This window comes from Corvus hawaiiensis, chromosome 30 (genome assembly GCF_020740725.1).
Source record: "Corvus hawaiiensis isolate bCorHaw1 chromosome 30, bCorHaw1.pri.cur, whole genome shotgun sequence".
In the NCBI taxonomy this organism is placed as follows: Eukaryota; Metazoa; Chordata; class Aves; order Passeriformes; family Corvidae; genus Corvus; species Corvus hawaiiensis.
In genome coordinates, this window is record NC_063242.1 from 15,551,896 (window position 1) to 15,572,555 (window position 20,660).

The 20,660-nt window shown below is 38.5% G+C and overlaps 1 protein-coding gene across 2 annotated transcripts in view; it reads left to right on the forward strand.

Annotated features, from left to right (window-relative positions):
- Positions 1-20,660, forward strand: part of LAMA1 (laminin subunit alpha 1) — a 100,207-nt gene that overhangs the window by 30,955 nt on the left and 48,592 nt on the right. For both annotated transcript variants that reach the window (XM_048289305.1, XM_048289306.1), the window contains 13 exons: positions 3,079-3,258; positions 6,061-6,150; positions 6,639-6,756; positions 7,853-8,031; positions 9,515-9,620; positions 10,116-10,276; positions 13,155-13,295; positions 14,263-14,436; positions 16,009-16,110; positions 16,832-17,043; positions 18,214-18,325; positions 19,231-19,341; positions 20,093-20,220. In XM_048289305.1, the coding sequence (XP_048145262.1) occupies positions 3,079-3,258; positions 6,061-6,150; positions 6,639-6,756; positions 7,853-8,031; positions 9,515-9,620; positions 10,116-10,276; positions 13,155-13,295; positions 14,263-14,436; positions 16,009-16,110; positions 16,832-17,043; positions 18,214-18,325; positions 19,231-19,341; positions 20,093-20,220 (1,814 nt within the window). The remainder of the gene's footprint in view (positions 1-3,078; positions 3,259-6,060; positions 6,151-6,638; positions 6,757-7,852; positions 8,032-9,514; positions 9,621-10,115; positions 10,277-13,154; positions 13,296-14,262; positions 14,437-16,008; positions 16,111-16,831; positions 17,044-18,213; positions 18,326-19,230; positions 19,342-20,092; positions 20,221-20,660) is intronic.

The window sequence follows — 20,660 nt, forward strand, 5'->3', positions numbered from 1 at the left end:
CTGGGCACAGCTGGCTCAGGTTCAGCTGCTGTCAGCCAGCACCCTCAGGTCTTTTTCTGCTGGGCAGCTTTCCAGCCACTCTACCCCAGCCTGTAGCACTGCCTGAGGTTGTTGTGACCCAAGGGCAGGACCTGGCACTTGACCTTGTTGAACCTCATCCAACTGGCCTCAGCCCAGCAATCCAACCAGTCCAGATCCCTCTAGAGAGCCTTCCTGCCCTCCAGCAGATAAACACACATGCATAAAAGCTGTGACTCACAAAGGACAGGCTGCTCTTTCGTAACTGGATTGTCTGTCAGACAGGAGTATTCCCTGCACAGAATATCTCACAACGTGCATTTATGTATTTAGGGCTTTGTAATTTGTTATCACCAATCTGTTGAACTTAAGAGTGGCCCAGTATGAATCCTGAAAGCTGATCTCTATATGTGCCTGCCTTGTATCCAGCATGTTAACATCTCAGTTCTCTGCCATCTGCTTGGAGAGTCTTGATGTGAAATAACTGTTAGGGTAAAAAGACCACATATCTAAATATGGATGTCATTAATAACATATTTTGCCAAATCAGACATTTTGCCAGTTTAGCTGCTAGATTTTCCACAGGTTTGAAGAGATACAGGTGCTCGACTGCAAGTTCTTTTGTTTGCCTAATTTATATACTGCTTGAAGATCTGCTTCTGGCAATTTACATAATCAATTTAGGACTCATGGTGAATTGCATGGCTTAAGGCGCAGTTTGAAAATGGTCTTGAATTATGAAGGACAAGTAAGCTAAAAAAATATAATACAGAAATATCAGGGTGTATAAGCTTATATAAGCAATGTATTAGCCAAATTTAGCAGTGTGCAAGGAGAATCATGATATTTCTTCTTTAGTATCTTAGTCAATATCCCTACTGTTTCTCTCTTTTTCTGCTTGGAAAGATTCCTCTACAGTCTCTATAAAAATTTAAGTGTATTACAGAATTTCTACTAGTAGAATTTCTAGACAGTAGAATTCCTACTGTTCAAGCTTTTAACTTTAGAGTAAAAAAGTGACTCATGTCATTACTTGAAGGCACTACTTATGAGTAGTGAGAGTATATATTAGGCAGGAAAGACTGTTAAATGAAGTGGCATGTGACACATGGGAGGTAAGGCCAACTGGTTGTGACAGGCTTTTCTGGGTCTTTAAATCTCTGGTGATAAAAAGCAAACAGTTAGAAATTCCAGTGCCGTGGCTGGGTCCTCCTCTCTTTGTTGAGGAAATCAAAGGGTTGCAGTGAGCCCAGCAAATTCTACGTCAGTACTGAAACGTGAATGACAGTAGGATGTGGTGCTCCATGCTGAAATTGTGTTTGTCTATAGTTGAGTACATTTGTGTTAAAATTTTTTCAGCAAAAGGAGGGCAGTGATACTTGAATATTTGACCAACAGGTCTGCTTTGTAATTCCCAGCAGAAAACATGACTTCTGAATGCATATGTCACAACCAATTTGCCTCAAGAGAACAGTCTGAGATGTGGTGGGCATGTTCAGTCTTCAGCTGCATAAAACATTGGTACGAGGAGGAAAAATCTCTTCTGCATGTCTGTGACAGGATCCAAGAACAGAAAACATGGTTTAGAGATTAGGAGCATTTCTAACAATAAAGCTGGAAAGGCCTGGAATACATTGCCTTGGAGAATTGTAAAGTAAGCACCAACACTGGTATTTGGAAACAGATTGGTCAAACATTTAACAAAACTCTAGTAAATCTTGCTTTAGCATAGGAAATGGACTAGAAGAATTCTCTGTATTTCTGTGAGAGCTGAGTGTTATATAAGGTGGTGCTAATTTGCAGGATCAGACCTGGAAAATGTTTTGGTTTTAATAACTGTTACTCTGCAGTTGGAAAATGGATGGGCTATTAGAAAAGTGGAAATCTTTGAACACAGTATGTTAGAATATTAAGAAGGAAGGGTGCTAACCAATAAATGTCAAAATTATAATTTTGGGAATGGGACCTCTATTACAAGCCTCTGTTTGTCTGTTTTTTAAATAACACATTTACTCTCTAGGGAGCCCCTATCTCCACTACAGAATTAAGATTTTTTTAACATAATAATTAAAAAATCTTTAACATGTAGGAGTATTTTCAGGGGAACAATTTGACAGTACTGGACAAAGTTGAAACTATACATTGAAGAGTAGTATATGAGACAAAATTGCCCTTCATAAATGAGAATATGTCATGCACTCTGAAATGCAGGTGACAAACCCAAAACATGACCCTTTGTTTGTTACGGACACCAGGTGAACTGTTGAACATTTGTTTGCTGCCTGTAGGGTAGGGTCTTATTTTCTGTTTCTTACATAAAATGGAGCAGGAACTGTATGGTCATAGGAGACTATATCCTTGTGTGTTCCTAAGTAGTTTTGGAAAGAAGGAAGGGGCTGTTGCCAGAAAAAGCTGTACAGCTTGATTCCAAAAGTCGTTTTAGTGAGGCCAACTGGAATTGTGCAAGGAAGGTGTAGGTCAAAGGAATGGATTTGTGATGGCAGTGCCTTGCTTTCAGTTGTCATCTGTGTTGTGGCTTCCCACTTCGTTCTCTTATCACTGAGTACTCCTTGCTGATTATGCAGGCCTGTCACTGCTAGGTGTAGGATTAATGACCCCAGATTGAGAGTGTAGACCAGATTATGCTTTGTAATAAGATCTTTCTATTTATGGAGAAGAAATCTGTAAGGACAAAACCGGGCTTATGGCCAGAGTTATGTATTCCATCTCAATGGGGGAGAGGAAGACTGCAGGAACTAGGGATTCACTTGGTACTTTACCTTGGTTTTTCTCCTTACGCTATCTCCACAAAAGCCCAGGAGATTTGGGGCTATGATGAGCTGATAATGGTGGTTTCAGAGCAGTGTGAGTCAGGAAGCAGGAATTTTACCTACATGTAGACAGTGGGGAAATAAAAGGAACTCCAGGTAGTTTAACATGTGACCATCCCGAGTTGTTGGGAAACAAGCTTAAGTGCTGTGGTTTTGATTCTCAGACTGATGTTTGTTGTGGTAAATGAATCACAGATCCGTTTGTGATTAAGCCAGCCTTTCTTTCTAGATTCACACTTCACTGATCAATGGCAGGCCTAGCGCTGATGATCCTTCAGAGAAGCTGTTGGAATTCACTTCTGCACGATACATTCGCCTGAGACTGCAGCGTATTAGAACTCTGAATGCTGACCTCATGACTCTCAGCCATAATGATCCTAAGGAGCTAGACCCCATTGTTACCAGAAGGGTAAGCTGATTGTTCATAAATGGTATTCAGTATAGCTTGATTATAGCTTGATGGGAGAGTCTATTCTGACCTATTTGAGAAAGAGGAAGAACTTAATTCTTGCCATTCACAGAGTGGCTTTGATAAGTTGTTAAATAATTTTTGCCTTCCCTTTGACACCACTAACAACAGTATCTTGTCATAAAGAACTTTGAGGAAAAGCGTTTTGAGATTGTTTTTATTTTTATTTGTTTGTGTAAATGATTTATGCTAGGAACAGTGTTTGTAATGCTTTATCATCAAAATATGGTTTGGCTGATGGAAATGCCACTTGAGGTTGCTCTTGATGCCACTGCAGTACCTTTTGTGGTGTATCATGGATTTTGGGACCCAATGCTGTGGTTCATAAACATAATTATTTGAAAACATAGCTATTGTGAGTTTTCATGTCTTATAAGAATTTTCTTCATTTTTTAAAGGCTGTTATAATCAATTGTTTTAGAGCCCATAAATTAATGTTTGTATAGAATTCTGACAGTATTAACTAATTTCCAGATTTGATATTGAAACTGGGGAAACTGAGGCCCCAAGCACTTAGGCTGATTTCTTCAGATTCTCACATAAATTCAATATTGGAAGTCTACCTTCACTAACAGTTCTGCAAGATTTCTGCTTTGTATCTTGCCATTTTGACCACCTTAATTTGCCCAAGACTCATAGGCTAATACTTCAGAGGGGTTTAAGTTCTTCTATGAGGATAGGCTTTCTGATGAGGACAGGGGAACATGAAAAGTGTTTCCTCCTTCCTTTCCTTTGTAGCTCTTTTTCCTGAATAACATCTGCAGGCAACTCTTCCTTGTGCAGCAACAGGATTCTTGCAGTTTGTGGCTTCTGTGATACAGGCAATCCTTGCGTTGTCTGGATGGCTGAGTACAGAAGGCAGAAAGGAACTTGGTCAGGGATTGGTGGGTACTTTCAAGACAACCCCACCCTTATCTTGATCATGGAGGTGGCCATTCAACTGCAGCATTTTAAAGTATAAAATCTGGATGGTTTGCATTTTCTGTCTGACATGGGAATTGCTAGCATGGAGACTGCAAGACCAGAGTATTGGACAGCTGCACCAGCTGTGCCTTGCTGGCAGTAGGGAAATGCACAGCCTGAGCAGGCGAGATGTTCCCATAAGGCAGACTGGTTGATATTTAGATCTATTGATAGTGTAGGCATATCAAGACATACACCCCAAAAAGAAAGGTTCGACATGGAAGCACGCAAACATACAGCTGGCAAACAAGAATTTGGAGGATGAGCATTGCCACTGGTTTTGTAACATACACAGTGTGCAATCCAGGGCTTAGTACTTCTCCACCTACCATTGCTTAGTGCAGTTTTGCATGAAAAACGACACATATTGGCCAGGGTTCCCAAATCCTGATGTATCACCTTGAGTCTCACTTTGCTGTGCAACAAGCTACAACAAAGATGATGACTTCCAGCTTTCTGGATGCTGTTTTTGTTGGCTTTGAAGACTTTGCTACGGTTGTTGATACCAATTACGTTTTGTTTCCTGTATGTAGTCTTGAAAAATGGCCAATTCAGATTCTGAGTGTTCAACAGCACCTTTATTTCTGTGTTCCTTTTATTTATTTCTGTCTGTACCATTTGATTATCCCTGGTCTCTCATTCAACTTCAAGCTGCACACAGCTGCCGTGAGCCGTACACTGTCAGAAAATAAGACAAAGGAGATGATACAGGCAATGCAGTGAGAAATTAAATTCTGCTTTTGTCCTCCTTTCTCAGCCTGAACCTCCTTCTTTGTAGTTAAGGACTTACTGTTCATGACAAGTCCCTGAATGGTTTTTGTAGTTCAAGCCCATAACATTAAAAATCCTCCCAAATTACTGAACATAAGAAATTTAAAACCATTAAAAAAAAAAGTATGAAATCAAAGAAGATAGTTTCCTCCAACTCCAAGAGCCTTCAAAGAAATAACAGTCCAGGAGTCAGCATGTCTGACCACCCAGGGCTACCTCCTCTTCCTGAACCAGCTGACATTAGTGTTGCTAGGTCTGGGAGCCTTGAACTATTCCCTTAGAAGTATCCTCAAAAAGAATTTCTTTTTCATTCCCCTGTAGTACATACTTCCCAGGATACAAACAGGCCAACCATGTTGATATTGCAGCTGTAACTGAACCCAGATGGTCATTTCCTGCCTCTTCTTTGCCTTGAAAATTAAATCCTTTCCTTATTTATGTTGTTTTTGCTCACCACCTGGCAATATTAATGGATAGTATTCTGCTGTATCCACACTTTTTAAACTAAGAGTTTGGATAGAATATTTGACTGGCTACACAGTAGAGGAAAGATCTGGTCTGGAAGTCAGTGTGCAAAGTGGTTTTAAGGGAGGGAGAGTTCCCACTTTAAGGAAGCGTACTCTTAGTCCCCAGACCGACACTAAAATATGGCAATTTCTTATGTTTTATGGATTCTTGTAAAGTGAAAAAAGGATTTTTTTTTTTTTTTTGCGAGTACATTTTGACTGAGGTCACATTTGGTGGTCTTTCCTGAAGCTGAGGTATTTTACATACTTACTTAAAAGTTAAAAGTCACTGTTTCATACCAATAAGGAAAAATGTGGGAAAAATAAAAAATGCAAAAATTGAAGGTTTCCCCAAATGGCAAATATTTTTGAGTATTTCTTTTATTTTTCAAGTCACAGAGTACTTGAATGCTGGTATTTTATTTTGCAGAGTAGGGCAGGAAGACGTAAATACACGTAAATGTCTTTTATTCATACCTTTCTCAACTTTGTTTATTTGTAGTACTACTATTCAATAAAGGACATCTCTGTTGGTGGCATGTGTATTTGTTACGGCCATGCTCGAAGCTGCCCTCTGGATGAAATCACAAAGGTATTCTTCATCTCATTATTTGATAATGATAATTATTTGATAATTATTTGATAATTTGATAATTATTAATAAGAAAACAACTTTTCCTATTCAAATAAAAAAAATCCCTGAGGAGAGTGAGAAAGAGGAAGCTAAAAGAGATCTTATGATGTGTACAAATTTTTTACTATTTTTTTTTTCAGAGCAAGCGTATCTGGATTTTGTAGTGCAACTTTCTTGAAGTAAACTCTTCTTCTTTGGCATTGAATTTAAACAATTCAAGGGGTACAAGACATAGTTGGTCTTGCAGCACAGGAGATTTGCCCCTCCTGTTCTGGAAAGGCTATTCCCCAGTAGCTGACGTACCATTAGCAGTCCAGTGCTAATTGTAGGATATTTGTGAGTCATGCCATTTTTTGGAGTAAGGCTGATACTGGGCAGACTTTTGGCAAAATTGATTAAACTATCCATTAAAAAATATTTCAAGAAAGTGAATCTTTTATTCTCAGAAATTGCAATGCCAGTGTGAACACAACACGTGTGGAGAGAGCTGTAACAAGTGCTGTCCAGGCTACCACCAGAAACCATGGAGACCAGGAACCCTTTCTGCTGGGAACAAATGTGAGAGTAAGTATGCACAGGCATTTAAATAGTTTCATGACGTCTTACTATTTTCTTGTTTGAGGTTGCTTTCATAAAGATCTGTACTAATTGCCCTGAAATTCCACAAACTATTAACTGTCTTCATGGGATTGTTCAAAGGTGGAGAACCTACTTCAAATCATAACTGTTAAGATGGTTTTAAATAATCTGTTCAGTGTGACTTTGTGGCTAGTGGGGTCGTAGTACAGCTTCCAGAGTCTCTTTTTCAAAGGGACTTGGGATTTACTGTACTTCTGTAGAAACTAGCAGATTGGCATCAATCATTTGGTTCGCTACTTGAAATGCAAATTTCACAGATTGATCATAAATTTTGTCAGATGAAGAACTTTGTTCTGATAACAAATGTTTTGAAAGAAGCTCCTTATTGGCCAATTACACTTCAGATTGTCTGATAGATTGACTTAGGCTGTGCCACTATGGCTGACTGTGCTTCTAGGGCTAGTTGGTGCATTTTCTCACTTCACATTACTAATGGATAGCACAAGCTGCAGACAATTAAGAACTTTTAGATAAAATTTAAAGTTCTGGATGGAAAAGTAGTTTAATTGAAGTCTTTGCACAAGTCATAATGTGACTCTTTGGAAAGTAGTTGTTTATGACAGTTTGGACTGAAGTATCCTCTAAACTAAATAAAATTTATACTTAAGTGCTTCTGTGTTGGCTCCTCCGATTTTGTCTATAATACAAATAAGAGAAGAATTAGGCAACTTTTCTTCTGTAATGCAGGGGACAGAAAAAGAAGGAAGAGTTATTGCTAATTGCACACATTACTGTCGACAACAGTCCTGACAAGGTTGTCTTAGTAGGTTATACAGAATACCGATAAAAATGATGCTGTTAAAGTGATAACAGTGGTTTTGAAATTTGCTTGCTTGCTAAGATATATAGTGTGTTAAATCCAATGAAACACATGGCATGGTTAAAGGGAAAAAGCACACTTTTGAGGTCAATTGATAGTCTCTTGTACTTACATTTTCAACTTGGAAAAATGTCAGAGTTATAGGAAATGTTACACAGTGTAAATAAGAAAAAAATTGATGTCTTTTCCGTTCCTTCTCAGAATGCAACTGTCATAACAAAGCAGAAGATTGTTATTACAACCAGGGTATTGCAGATCAGAAAAGGAGCATGGATATTCACGGCCAGTATATAGGAGGTGGTGTGTGTTTAAACTGTACTCAACATACTACTGGGATCAACTGTGAAATGTGTGCTGATGGATATTTTAGACCACACAAAGTAAGATTTAGTAAATATCATTCTAATGTTTTGGTGAATTACAACATTATATCACGTCTATTTCAGCTGATTGTGATTAATATATTGGTTTATTATCAGCTGCAGAATAGCTAAGAACTACAGAGGGTTTTTTTGTAAATGGCATGACACCAAAACTTTCAGAAAAAACCAAAATGCTTGTTCAGTTGTGTGGGAGGGCAGGTCAAGTTGTTGGAGAAGAAAATTATAAGTAAAGATGAAACTTAATATCCTAGTGTGGAAATGTACATGTTCTGATATGAAACCCATTTCTCCTGTGGGTAAAGCTCTAAAAAGTGCCAATAGTAAAGTTTCACTGTATTCAAAGTGCCAAAATTTTGTACCATCCTGTATCAGCCCATTTCAACCAGTGTTAAGGGACCTGGCTCAAAGATCAGAATCTTTGGCTCATGAGATGTTGCAACAAATGCTCTTCTTGGTATGACCGTTGTAGAACTTGTCCTCTCTGAGTGTACTTTCTATTGTCACTCTTTGGAAAAAAGCCATAAACTCTACAAGACATTTGTTAAAATATGGCTGACAGAGTTAAACGTATGAACTTATATAACTTAACATTGCATATAACTGCAGTGTTAGAGGTCTCTGAATAATGAGATTTTCTGAACTAAATTTCTACTCCACATGGTCTTACTTTGGTAGGCTCATGCATATTTTAAAAAACCCATGCTTTAAAAATCTGTCATGAATTGGTGCAGAGACCAAGAGTGAGTCCATAGGAGTATGGCTAGACAGCAGGTACAGCTCATCCAAAGAAGTAAATTGGAGTCAGAGACTGTCTTACAGTTGCTGTAAGAAGCATTGAAGAAAGGTCTTCGATCAACTCATAGCCATTAAATGTGTATCTAGAGGTCATTACTGACCATTGCTTTACAGCTCAAGCACCTTAAAGGACAATTTTCCCTGCAAAAAAATAAAAGTCTTGCCATATGATTTGCATTGCCTTATATTTCAAAGATTTGTAGATCATGAAGTCAGAATGAGTCTTATTAATAGATAAGCTGTCCTTCCACTGAACACAGAGCCAAGGATTTCTTAAATTTCCTTCCTCTTTGAACCAGAATATCTTCGCCAAAAAGCATCCACTCTTGTCTTAAACATTTCCATATCTTTTGGCAAACCTTCACAGTGGTTAATTGCTGTTACTTTAAAAAAATGTCTATTTATGCTGCATGTGTCAGACTTCAGCTTCCAGCCATTAGCAGTTACTACATCTTTGTGCTATTGAAGATCAACTTTTGTTCCCACATTTAAGTTTTTACAAGGCTGTAATCCCCTGATCCTTCTGCTTGCTAAAGCTAGACTAGTCCCTTTTTCTATTGCCCCGTATTACATTTTTCCAGTGTTTATTTGTTTTAGTTTTGGTGACTGAAGACAGGAGACATATGTAACTTTACTTTTCCCAGGTAATAACTTGAGAATTTGACAGAGAACTTTTATCTTATAGGTTTCTCCCTATGAGGATCACCCGTGCTATCCCTGTGGCTGTGACCTGTTTGGCTCTCTGAGTTCTGTTTGTGTTAAAGATGAGCATCATTCTGACTCACAGCGCGGTAAGGGAGCAGGAAGTGCCTTTTCCCTAAACTTCAACTGTGGCTGGATTTGTGGTTGGTGAAGTTTGAGGCAATGCTGTCTACCTGTGAATGGCTGCCTTTTAGGTACTGCTTCAAAACACTGGTAAATCTTTGGGAAGGTGAGGCTGAAGTGTTACATAGTTCTATGGTTTTAAGGTATGTCAGGTCCCTGAATGTGTTCTCCTGTGGGGATTGTGGGCTCTTACTGTGTAAAACGATGTGAGGTGTTGAGATCTAACACTGTTGTTTGTGAATGCTGTTACAGCTGTCACAAAATCCATTTTGCTGCAGTTTCTGTGCATCTGGTACTTCAAACATGAAAAATAGGTGGTGAGACTGACCTTATGCCAAGTATCTGTGTGGAATATAACATGGAGTGTAATAAAAAAGGAATGCTAAATTATTTGGACATCCTGAATCCAGCCTATTGCCTGCTCTGATTTTTCTTTTTTTTCTCTACTTTTGCTCTTCAAGTGACTCGGCCAGGCCAGTGTCAGTGCAGAGAAGGTTATGCAGGAGAAAAATGTGATCGTTGTGCATTTGGGTATTGGGGCTACCCAAACTGCCTGCACTGTAACTGCAGCCTGATTGGTAGCATTAATGAAGATCCATGCACAGAACCTTGTCTTTGCAAAGTGAGTACTAAACTGCCATTTTTGTTCAAAATTGAGTCTATGCATTGGTTTATAAACACCTTTTTAATAGTGAAATTACTTCATTAACTGGGGAAATCCCTTCCTTTATAAGAATTAACAGTGTACACCTGACAACCTAGAACTTAAAACTACTAATTATTCTCTGTACTGAAAAATACAGTAATTTATGCTGAGTACTTCCGTATGTTACTGATACGACATTTTCTGTAATAGTGGGCCTGACTGACGTTAAAATGAAATTAAACCTGAACATGTGTGAGCCAGTCACAGAGAGTGAGTATGCCTAGCTGGATTTGGTTTTAGGAATGAGCTGATATTTCTCTTCAAAGCCACTGATTTGCTTTTAAACAAATGTTGTGTTTAATACAGCTGTTTTGTGTGGAGAAACAGCAGGCATTTGGAAAGAACTATTGGAAACCTTGCACTAGACATATGTATGAAATATTATTTAATTATTCAATTACAAAATATAAACCATAAAAATGTTTTAAAAGAGAGCAGTTTTGCAGCATTTTATTTTTTGGTAAATATCCAAACCTCTTAAAATGCCTTGCAGCTGTAGATTCCACTGAATTTTATTACTAAACTGTGTTAATATTTAAAGAAGTTACTTAATTTTCTGAACCAAATGTTAGCTAGTAGTTTATGTATTTGTTGCCAAATATGATAGTGAACAGGAGCCAAAGATAACATGGTTTGTTTGACAATTCTTCTGAAAATTTAGTCCTTTTGCATAATTTATCTGATCCAAAATATCAAGCCTACATAAATAACAGGTCTGGGAAAATGAAATTTCTCCAGTCGCCAGTTTAAATACGAAAAAGGAGATACATGCCTGATTCTGAGCTAGGGTAACACTGCATCAGCCAGTGCAGCTAACTAGTGAAAATTTTGGTATAAACTGGACTAGAAACTGCCTTTTTTCAGTGCTGCTGTGGGCATGAGCCTGGCATACAGAATTTTTAGGCCAGATCACAAAGAGTATTACCAGTCAGCGGACCACCTATGAAGATGAAAGGAGAAAAGCCATGTGCTCCAGATATCAAATGAAGGGGACAGGATTTCTAAGCCTTTGCAGACTCTGTGAACACAGTAGAAAAAGCTATTCTTTTTTATACGGTACATTTTGTGATATTTGATCTTTCCTGAAACACAGCTCTTGTGGTCTAGTCATTGGGTAAGATTTTTTTTTCATTAAGAAATAAATAATTTCTGTCTATATAATGTTACAGACAGTGAAATGTGTGATCCAAATGCATCCTGAAGACTGAGAAATAAAAAAGCTGAAAAGAGCGTACAAATACTATTTCTGTAAAAATCCAAGATTTTAAGATCTCATTATCTCAGGGGGCACTTTGCCTGATATTTTCCTCAGGTTTGCATACGAACAAAGAGAAGCAACCATCCTCAATCTTTGAATCAGAACTGGAGATCATAAGTTTTTATTATGCTTTGCAAACACAGAGTGTACTTTGCTTACAAAAACACATAACTTGTCTGTCTAGAGAGGTCTTATGTAAACTTGACATGCCAAACACTGTTTCAGAAGAAAAGACAGTTGGAAGTCTCAGATTTCTCTCTGGTAAGCCTGAAATTTGCTCCATGGGACCAAATCTGATGTAAGTTTGCAGTCTGGAGGGATTCTTGTGGCTGAAGTGAAGGCACCCTGGTAACTGCTTCTGAAAGCAGAATTTGGTCCACAGGCTTTGCATTTCACATGGCAATGCAGAGCTCGTATAGGCCTCAGGAAGGCAGGTGTATGCCTTGCAGTCTTAGTGTCCTAACCATATATATCAGGGAACTTTGTGAGGTGTTCTGTAAAGTCCTCTTTGCCTTTGTAGTGGAATTTTCCCATAGTGGAAACCAAAGGTTGAGATTGGAGAGTGGTGTCTGTCCAGGTCTTGTTCTAACATGAAGCTAGGACATTATGAGAATCTTGACCCTGGCAATAGGAAGTGTTCTACATCTTACTGTGTGGAAATGCCCATGGAGATCAGCTATTACAGCTTTGTGGGCATTTATCAAATATTTTCTCTGCTGGTTTGTTTGTCAGCAGCAGTTGTCTAAACTTTTTGAAGAAATAGCCACATATTTGCTGCACAAATTTTACAAGAAAAAAATACTGGGTGTACTATTTTGGATTTTTTTTTCCCTGTAAATTCTGCATTGAAAGAGGTTTGTAGCTGTACACTCTACTACCCAATTTGCATGGCAGAAGACCATTGAAAGGAGCTAAAGGAGTGGAGTATCTCTACCTACTCCTGGAGTAGGAGTTTCTGGACCTTAGCCAGAGAATATTTGGAGGAGGAGTTGTGAGCTATCATAAGTATGTGTGGTGTTCTTCCAGGAAGAGGTGGCAGCAGTAGTGTGTGTCATGGTGTAAATATTGAGAGATGGTTGAGAAACTGTTATCTTGAAGCTGGCTGTGGTAGCTCCAAGAGACTGGGGCGAACTTCCTGGATTCTATCTGGTGAGCTATCTGAAAGGTAATCCATCTGGATTCAGAAAATGTGAGATTTTTTCTTCAGAGCAATCTACAAAGTCAAGCTACAAGAGAAGTAGACTGGCAAGCTGACAGGAGCTTTTCAAACCCTGTCTGTGTATATTGCCCAGAAATTTTACTGTGACAGAACCTTTGCCAGGGCTTGTTTAGATTTTGATGAACTGGCAAACTCTGACGAATTTTTCCAATCAGTTTCAGTTTTAAGCTCTGAGTCTTATTCAATAATCCTGCTGTGCTGAAATATGCTTTCTTTTATAACCTTCTGAATGCTGTTATGCCTAAATCCCACCTAATCCATGATATTTGTTACCATAATAATACTGATGTGAACCAAATGTTATATGCCTTTGACAGGAAAATGTAGAAGGTGAAAACTGTGATCTTTGTAAACCAGGATTCTACAATTTGCAAGAAAGAAATCCTCAGGGCTGCACAGAGTGTTTCTGCTTTGGAGTTTCTGATGTCTGTGACAGTCTTACATGGCCCATCAGTCAGGTATTTATATGTTATGTCCCTGACCTAGTATTCTTTCCTCAGACAGCTGCAAAATGTACTATGTTTCTCTTTGACATGTGCCCAAGTTAACTGCAAATTCTGGTATGTGTCTTCTTACAGAGGAATGGATTTTCAGTGTCATTGGACAGCTCTGAGGTAGTCAGCAAGTCATCCCAGTGCAGGCTTTGGCCCCACTGGCTTGCAGTAATATCAAAAGCATTGGGTAGTGGAGGCTGCAATAATGCACTGGAAAAACAAATTTTTTTCTCAGTTAAAGTTTTTTTTTGTGCTGAAGAAATGAACCCAAACCTGTTTCCTTGCTCTCATACCTATTGGACAAGGCTATTGGATCTCTGACAATATGGCCACTGCTCTTTCTTAGCAAACAATGTTTATAAATATCACCGTCTTCTGAATAGGCGGTTCTTGAGTTATGGGTTTTGGGGGCCACACTTTTCCCACCAAATTCCTTATGTATCTTTGCAGAGCTAGCCACACTTTGGTCTCCTCTTTTGTGTGCCAATAAAAAGGGAGGAAAACACATAAAATTGACTGAAATGCTAAGATGATTGAGTAAAACTCTGTAAGAAGAACAAAGTTCTCTCATCTTGCTCCCTATTCTGGGACTGTAGTTTTTGCTTTCCTCCAGCTCAAACCTGTCTATAAATGGGGACAATAGGCCTTGAAGCCTTTGAAGTTCTGTGTTTCTGTCTCAGGGAACTCATAAGTACAATGTTAATTTTGTTGGAAGGATGAAAATCACGCTCATTATATTTTTGCTCCTATCTAATAGAGAGGTGGAGACTATCCTAGTCAGAAGTGGCATATTTGCATGTATTGGGTGTCAGACTTGGCTAAAGAAAGTGTTCTAGATCCATCACTTTGAATGAATATCTAGGAAGAGGTGGATGTTTTCTCAGTGACACAGCTGCCTGACTTCCAATAAAATCATTACTCTTCCTTGTAGATTTCAGACATGACTGGATGGCTTGTTACTGATCTGTACAAAGCAAGGAGTGTGCAGCCTCAGCGAAGCCAATTTGATGGACCCCGTCAAATAAGTATTAACAACACTGAGGCTGTGAAAGTACTGAAACACACTTATTACTGGTCAGCACCTGAGGCATATCTAGGAAATAAAGTAAGTACTCAGCTAAGAAGTCAAATCTCCTTGGTAGTTTCTCTGTCTTAACTGTAACCTATTGCTCTGAATATATAGTTTCTGTAATTAAAGATTACACATAAACCCCGTATTACCAACTTCTCACTGTATCTCTGCTTTTTAAATCAGAATGTTCCTGTGCAGACATTCCCAGTACCCTCTTTTTGCTCTTTGAGTTCATCCATCTCCCCACTTCCTTCTCTGCTTTTCTTCGACACAGTATAATCTCTCTTGACTGTTAACTGACTTCTATGCTCACATTTCCCATAGACGTGGTTCCTGTCCTGAAACTTACACCCTTCATGCCTTGTCCAATAACAGTAGATTGGACCATTAAAATCTCTTACCTGCTTCTTGGCCATCTTCTGTTTCCAACCAACTAGTCTGTAATTTTTGCCGTTTACTAGCTAAAGCTCTGGGTGTCCTCCTTTTTGCAGCAGACTCACAGAATAGTTGAGGTTGGAAGGCACCTCTGAGGGTCATCTTGCCCAGGTTCCCTGCTCAAGTAGGGACACCTAGAGCAGGTTACCCAGTACCATGTCCAGGGAGATACTTCTGAGTATCTGCAAGGATGGAGCCTCCACAGCCTCTCTGAGCAGCAACCTGTGCCACTTCTTGGGCACCCTCACAATAAGTGTTTCCTGATGTTCAGCAGGAGTCTCCAGTATTTCAGGTTGTGGTCATTGCCTCTTTTCCTGGCACTGGGCACCACTGAAAAGAGCCCAGCTCCATCCTCTTTGCACCCTCTCTTAAGGTGCTTGTATATATTGATAAGATCTCCCTGAACCTTTTGTAGGCTGGACAGTCCTGCTACTCTTGGTCTTTCCTCATATGAAAGATGCTTTAGGCTCTTAACCATTTTAGTGGCCCTTTACTGGACTCTTTCCCATATGTCCACCTCTCTCTTGTACTGGGAGGTCCAGAACTGGAGTCAGAACTCCAGCTGCAACCTCACCAGTGGTGAGCAGAGGGGAACCTTGCAGCCTTAGCTGTAATTATTTTTAGTCCACTCTCTCTGCCCACGCAGCCTTGTTTATTATTAGTATAGTGACACAGTAAATGAAAACAAGTGCAAGAAGTGTAACATTAAGCAGCAGCTTTTGCAGAGGGCTGACTAATTCTAATTTCTTACTCATTTAATATAGGTCTAACTGTTGGTTAACTTACTTTGAAGTAGTCAGCAGCTGCTGTGGGGCTAAGGACCCTGAAAGGTGGAATACAGAATGTGAAGAAGTCTAACATGCTGTGCCCCTTGGCTAGGATGATAGTGTACACCTCTGCTATCTGTTCAGAGTCCTGTTAGTGTTTCACTGAATGAGGGCACTTACCTGAATCACCTGTAGAGCCTTGAGCTAGCTCTCACCACCTGCGCAGCAGCAAGCTACATCTTGTCCCTGTGCTGACACTCATGGCATGTTAAACTTTTCCTGTAAAGTGGTATTTGTAAGCCTACAACTGTCCTATAATTTGGACATTGTACTGATCCATGTAATTTCTTTGTATTGGCTGGAGGTTATCATGTTGTTAAAACTTTGGTTTTTGTCATTTCAGCTCACAGCTTTTGGTGGAGACTTGAAGTATACGGTATCTTATGACATTCCAATGGAGAGTGTGGACAGTGACATAGTGTCTACTGTGGATGTCATCATTCAGGTGGATTTTTTTTCAGCTTGTTACTGTTCAGACATTATTAGGAATCTATAAAGGGGATAGAAAATAAAATAATATTTCTGTAGTAGTAGTTTTGTCAATTTTAAGTCCCTTAAGAGTCACTACCAAGATTTTGTCACTACTAATTTCTCTGGTTTTCTGATCCATTTGTCTCAAATTGTAGGTGTACAATACTAGTTTTAAATGCTAAATACCTAGAATTTAATCTCTGTCTATATGGGTGAGTTGCTTATTACCAAATGTACAAAGCTGTGTTTACAAACTTGCTGCAATAAACTGGAAAGACTTATGCTTAAGAAACAGGTGAGTGTTATTGCTGATTGCTTACTTTTCTAGATTTATGTTGCAGTTAAAAAGTAAGGCTCTATATTGAATCCAGGCCCATTATTTCTTAATATGTACTTAGCAATAGAACAAAGCAGAGAGGAGATTCTGTTTTGTAGAGGTGTTTGATTTTTGCAATTCAGTTCATTCTTTTACAAAAGAATTCTGAAATCTCTGAACTGAGAGAGAGTTAGATTATGGTCTTCCTTGAAGCCATAGAAAATGTTGACCTTTTACTTACTTTTTCTTAATGCAAGGAATTTAATTTGATTGCCTCTTCCTCTGTGTTACGTGGATGTGTATTTGACACTAAATGTTATTGCTTAATAAAATTTACATACAAATATGGAAAATGTTTTCTCTTGTCCTTCAATTTCAGGGTAATGGGCAGATTCTGAGTACAAGAGCAGCGGGCTTGTCATTACAGCCATATGAGGAGTATTCTAATTCAGTGAGATTTGTATCAGAGAATTTCATCGAGTTCAATACAAAAAAAGCAATAGACCGGGAAATGTTGATGACTGTTCTGGCAAATGTGACCCATCTTCTAATCAGGGCCAACTACAACATTGCCAAAAAGGCTGTGTACAGGTAAGTAAGATAAAATATTCAAGTTAATCTAGATACTTCTATTATTTTTCTGCATGTGAATCATGATTCTTAGTGGCAGTATTCCTGACGTTTAATGTTAATAGCTTCTAGAAAAAATGTTGTTTATTGAATTTTCTTAAGACCAGTCTTTGTCCCCAAAACACAGTCATATGGAGTGTGGGGTAAGGGACACTTGATTTTTAAGATATCTGATAGCAGAAATGTTGTCTTCTGCTTTAAAGTAATAACTGCATAAAAGCCTTATTACAATGGCTGCTTTTTTTAGAGGGAAATGTCTCCAGAACTTTCTACAGTATGCTTATTTGGGTATGTGGCAAATTAATCCATCACTGACTGTTGAAAACCTGTCAATAAAGACATTGATTGTAATTTATTTTGATGTTTGTTTGTAGATGTTATTGATATTCATCTCTAAGGGAGTACTTAATAGGAAAATTAAACTGGAATGGATTAGCTGATCATTCCATAGTCTCAATCCAGCATTGGCCCTATCTGTGTCAGACCTTATAGATCTTTGTTTTACCTGTTCTCCAAGACACAGGAATAAAGTTGTACTGCTCTCAAGGGAATCAGTTTCATCATTTACCTACTTAATTTCCTTAAGACTCACTGACAGCCTTTCTTCCTCATTTCCTAGTTAGAGCATGCTGCTATTAACACCAAGGTTATGGATTCAAATCCTTATATGGGCCATTTACTTAAGAGTTGGACTTGATTATCCCTTCCAACTCAAAATATTCTGTGAATATTCTGTCATTTGTTAGCATTTCATGTCAATAAAATAGGAACTGATACCAGACTTGCTTTGTGCACCCACACCACTCTGGTGAAATTTATGTTCATTTAGGGATAGTGTGTTCATCTTTATAGAATGTTTGTAAAGATTTCTTACAAAAATGTTACCTGTGGCTGAGAAGATTGTCTCTTCTAGTAACAATAATAGCAGGAGGATATGTCTGCTCCCAGGACTGCAAATGCTGTGATTAGTGTATGATCACAGACTTTTTATAGAAGAGATTTGTGCCTGTTCCTCAGTTTTTCCTGCCAGGGAGCAGTACTCAGTGGCATTACCTCCCCAAAAGTAAACTGTCCTGTTGAAAATAAAGTTTGGAGAAACAAGTGATGTGTTGTTTTCCTGTTTGACCCTAGGCTGGACTCTGTGACCCTGGATAGTGCAAGTGCAAATGTTATAGATCTTTCTTCAGCACCAGATGTGGAATTCTGTGAATGTCCTCAGGGTTACACAGGAATATCCTGTGAGGTACTCTCTTACAGCGTTTTATGTATGCAAAATTATCTCCTGTTGAAAAGGATCTAGGTATTAAAGGCAGGCTGCCTTTAATTACACTGCCATTAAAATACATGTTCTGTGGTGAATTGCTGCCTACTGTACTTGGCACAATCCTGTAGATATTTTCTTTCAGATACTCTAAGTGAGATTTAGAACTTATTTCTTGAATTCTTTTTCATGGCACTAAAAAATGATGATGCATTTCAGAATATCAGTGTTGCAGAGGGAGCATCTGTGAAAGCTCTGTGAAGCTGTTTTGAGCTTACCTTACTCATTAATAGCACTTTTTCTGGATCTGGATCATGTTCAGTTTATTTCTGTTATGTACCATTAAGTTTATGGAGGCAATAAGGAACCTTAGCAGGGAGGAATGCTAGCTTTTGGAAGAACCCACAAGGGTGAAATGCATTGTGCAAGGTGGTGTCTTGTGTATCTGTGAATAGCAGATTTAGAGAGGCATAGTCCCCCTGCAGAATAGCAGGAATTATTTTTACAAATAATTTCAGTGTGAAACCTTGTGCTCCAGCATTGTTAATGATTCTGCAGAGGTGGTAGAACATCTCTTTTTCTATTGTCCCATAATAAGGAATTTCACATATTAAACCACACAAAAGTTAACTTTCATGCCTCCAGGGAACAAAGGGATGAATCAAAGTTTTATGGAGTTAATTCTTATCCCTTTTATCCAGTGCAAGTAAAAAACAACCACCAGAAAAGAGCTACAGTGACATCAATAGGGTTGAAAGAGCATTCAGTTACCGCAATGTGAATGGGTTGGATAGTGGGTGGTCGGAAGTGCACTCTTTGAAAATGTTTTGATGTGTACTTTAAACACACATAATGCTACTGCTCTTTCTCCCTTCATTTCTTTTCAGTCCTGTCTCCCTGGGTACTACCGTGTGGATGGAATACTCTTTGGAGGTATTTGTCAACCCTGCAAGTGCAATGGGCATGCAACTGAGTGTGACATTCATGGTGTTTGCTTTGTAAGTCATCCTTCAAAGTGTTCTGTGTTTTAAGCATCTATTTAGAAATTAGGAGGGCATTTTGACTGTGGGAGACAAGTTTATGGTATGCATAAATTTCAAGCTATGGGTACCAAGTGTTTATTTTTGTTGGTTTTCATTGTTTAGTTCAGAGTATGTTTCAGGGCTCCATTAATGTGTTTTCCAATAAAGAATTTGTTTCAGTTTATCATTTCAGGTGGGGAAGAGGCAGAACTAATATAAAAATGCCATTATATACAGGCTGATAAAAATCTTGACTTTGCTTGCTGCAGGTTCCTGAAAAGAACAAATTTAAGCAGTGAATAGCTGTTTTTCAGATACATGTGAATCTTCCATGACTAACATCAGTGGAAATTGCACATTACCTTCTAAAGAGAAAATTTAGCTCTCAGATCTCTTCTGAAAATTGAAGTTCACGGGAATAAAATAGCTAAACACCAGTAAAAACTAGATAAGCTTGTTACTGTAAATATGTGCAATATGCAGCATATATCTAAGTATGTGTATAAGTAATGTGGCTGGTTTAATAAAAGTATATTCTAAAATGTAGGAAAAAACAATCAGGATTGTTACAACTCAAAAAAAGTTATTTTCAAAGTTCTAGGCTTTTCTTCATGGCTTGAAGAATGGCTTCCTTGGATGTCATACTGCATGCAGATTGCTGTAGGAATCCCTCAGGGGTTGAAAAACCATCAAGAGAAAATACAAAGATTTTTTCCATGTCTCACAGGCTTGTCAACACAACACGACAGGACCTTTCTGTGATCAGTGCGTGCCTGGCTTCTATGGAAATCCATCCCAAGGAACATCTGAGGACTGCCAGCCCTGTGCCTGTCCTCTGAGTTCTGCTGCAAACAAGTAAGCTTCTTATGCAAGACTGTCTTTTGCATCTTCAGCAAAACCAGGAACTGGGATTAAAATAAAAGTCTTGACATCTGAAGGAGAGAGAAAAGGACTCTTTTTCATCTTCATTTGAGTATATCTCATAGAAACATTGCTTTTCCAGGTAGACAAATACATAGACTAGGTTAAGAGAGGCTGAGTTAACTGGTACAATTCTGCATGGTGGTTGAAAGTAATAATTGAACCTGTCCTTGAACTTTGCACCAAAATATTGGTTATCTTCCATGCTTTTTCAGAAAACAGCATAAGGACAGAAGTGTTGTACCTGAAAAAAAGGAACTCAGTATAGCTATTGTACGGCTTTGCTAGAATGAAAGCTAAGTTTTTATGAAGTTTTAAAATCTTCCTTTTAGAGAGGAAAAAAAACCCCAAGAGTTTTTAAAAATTATACGTTA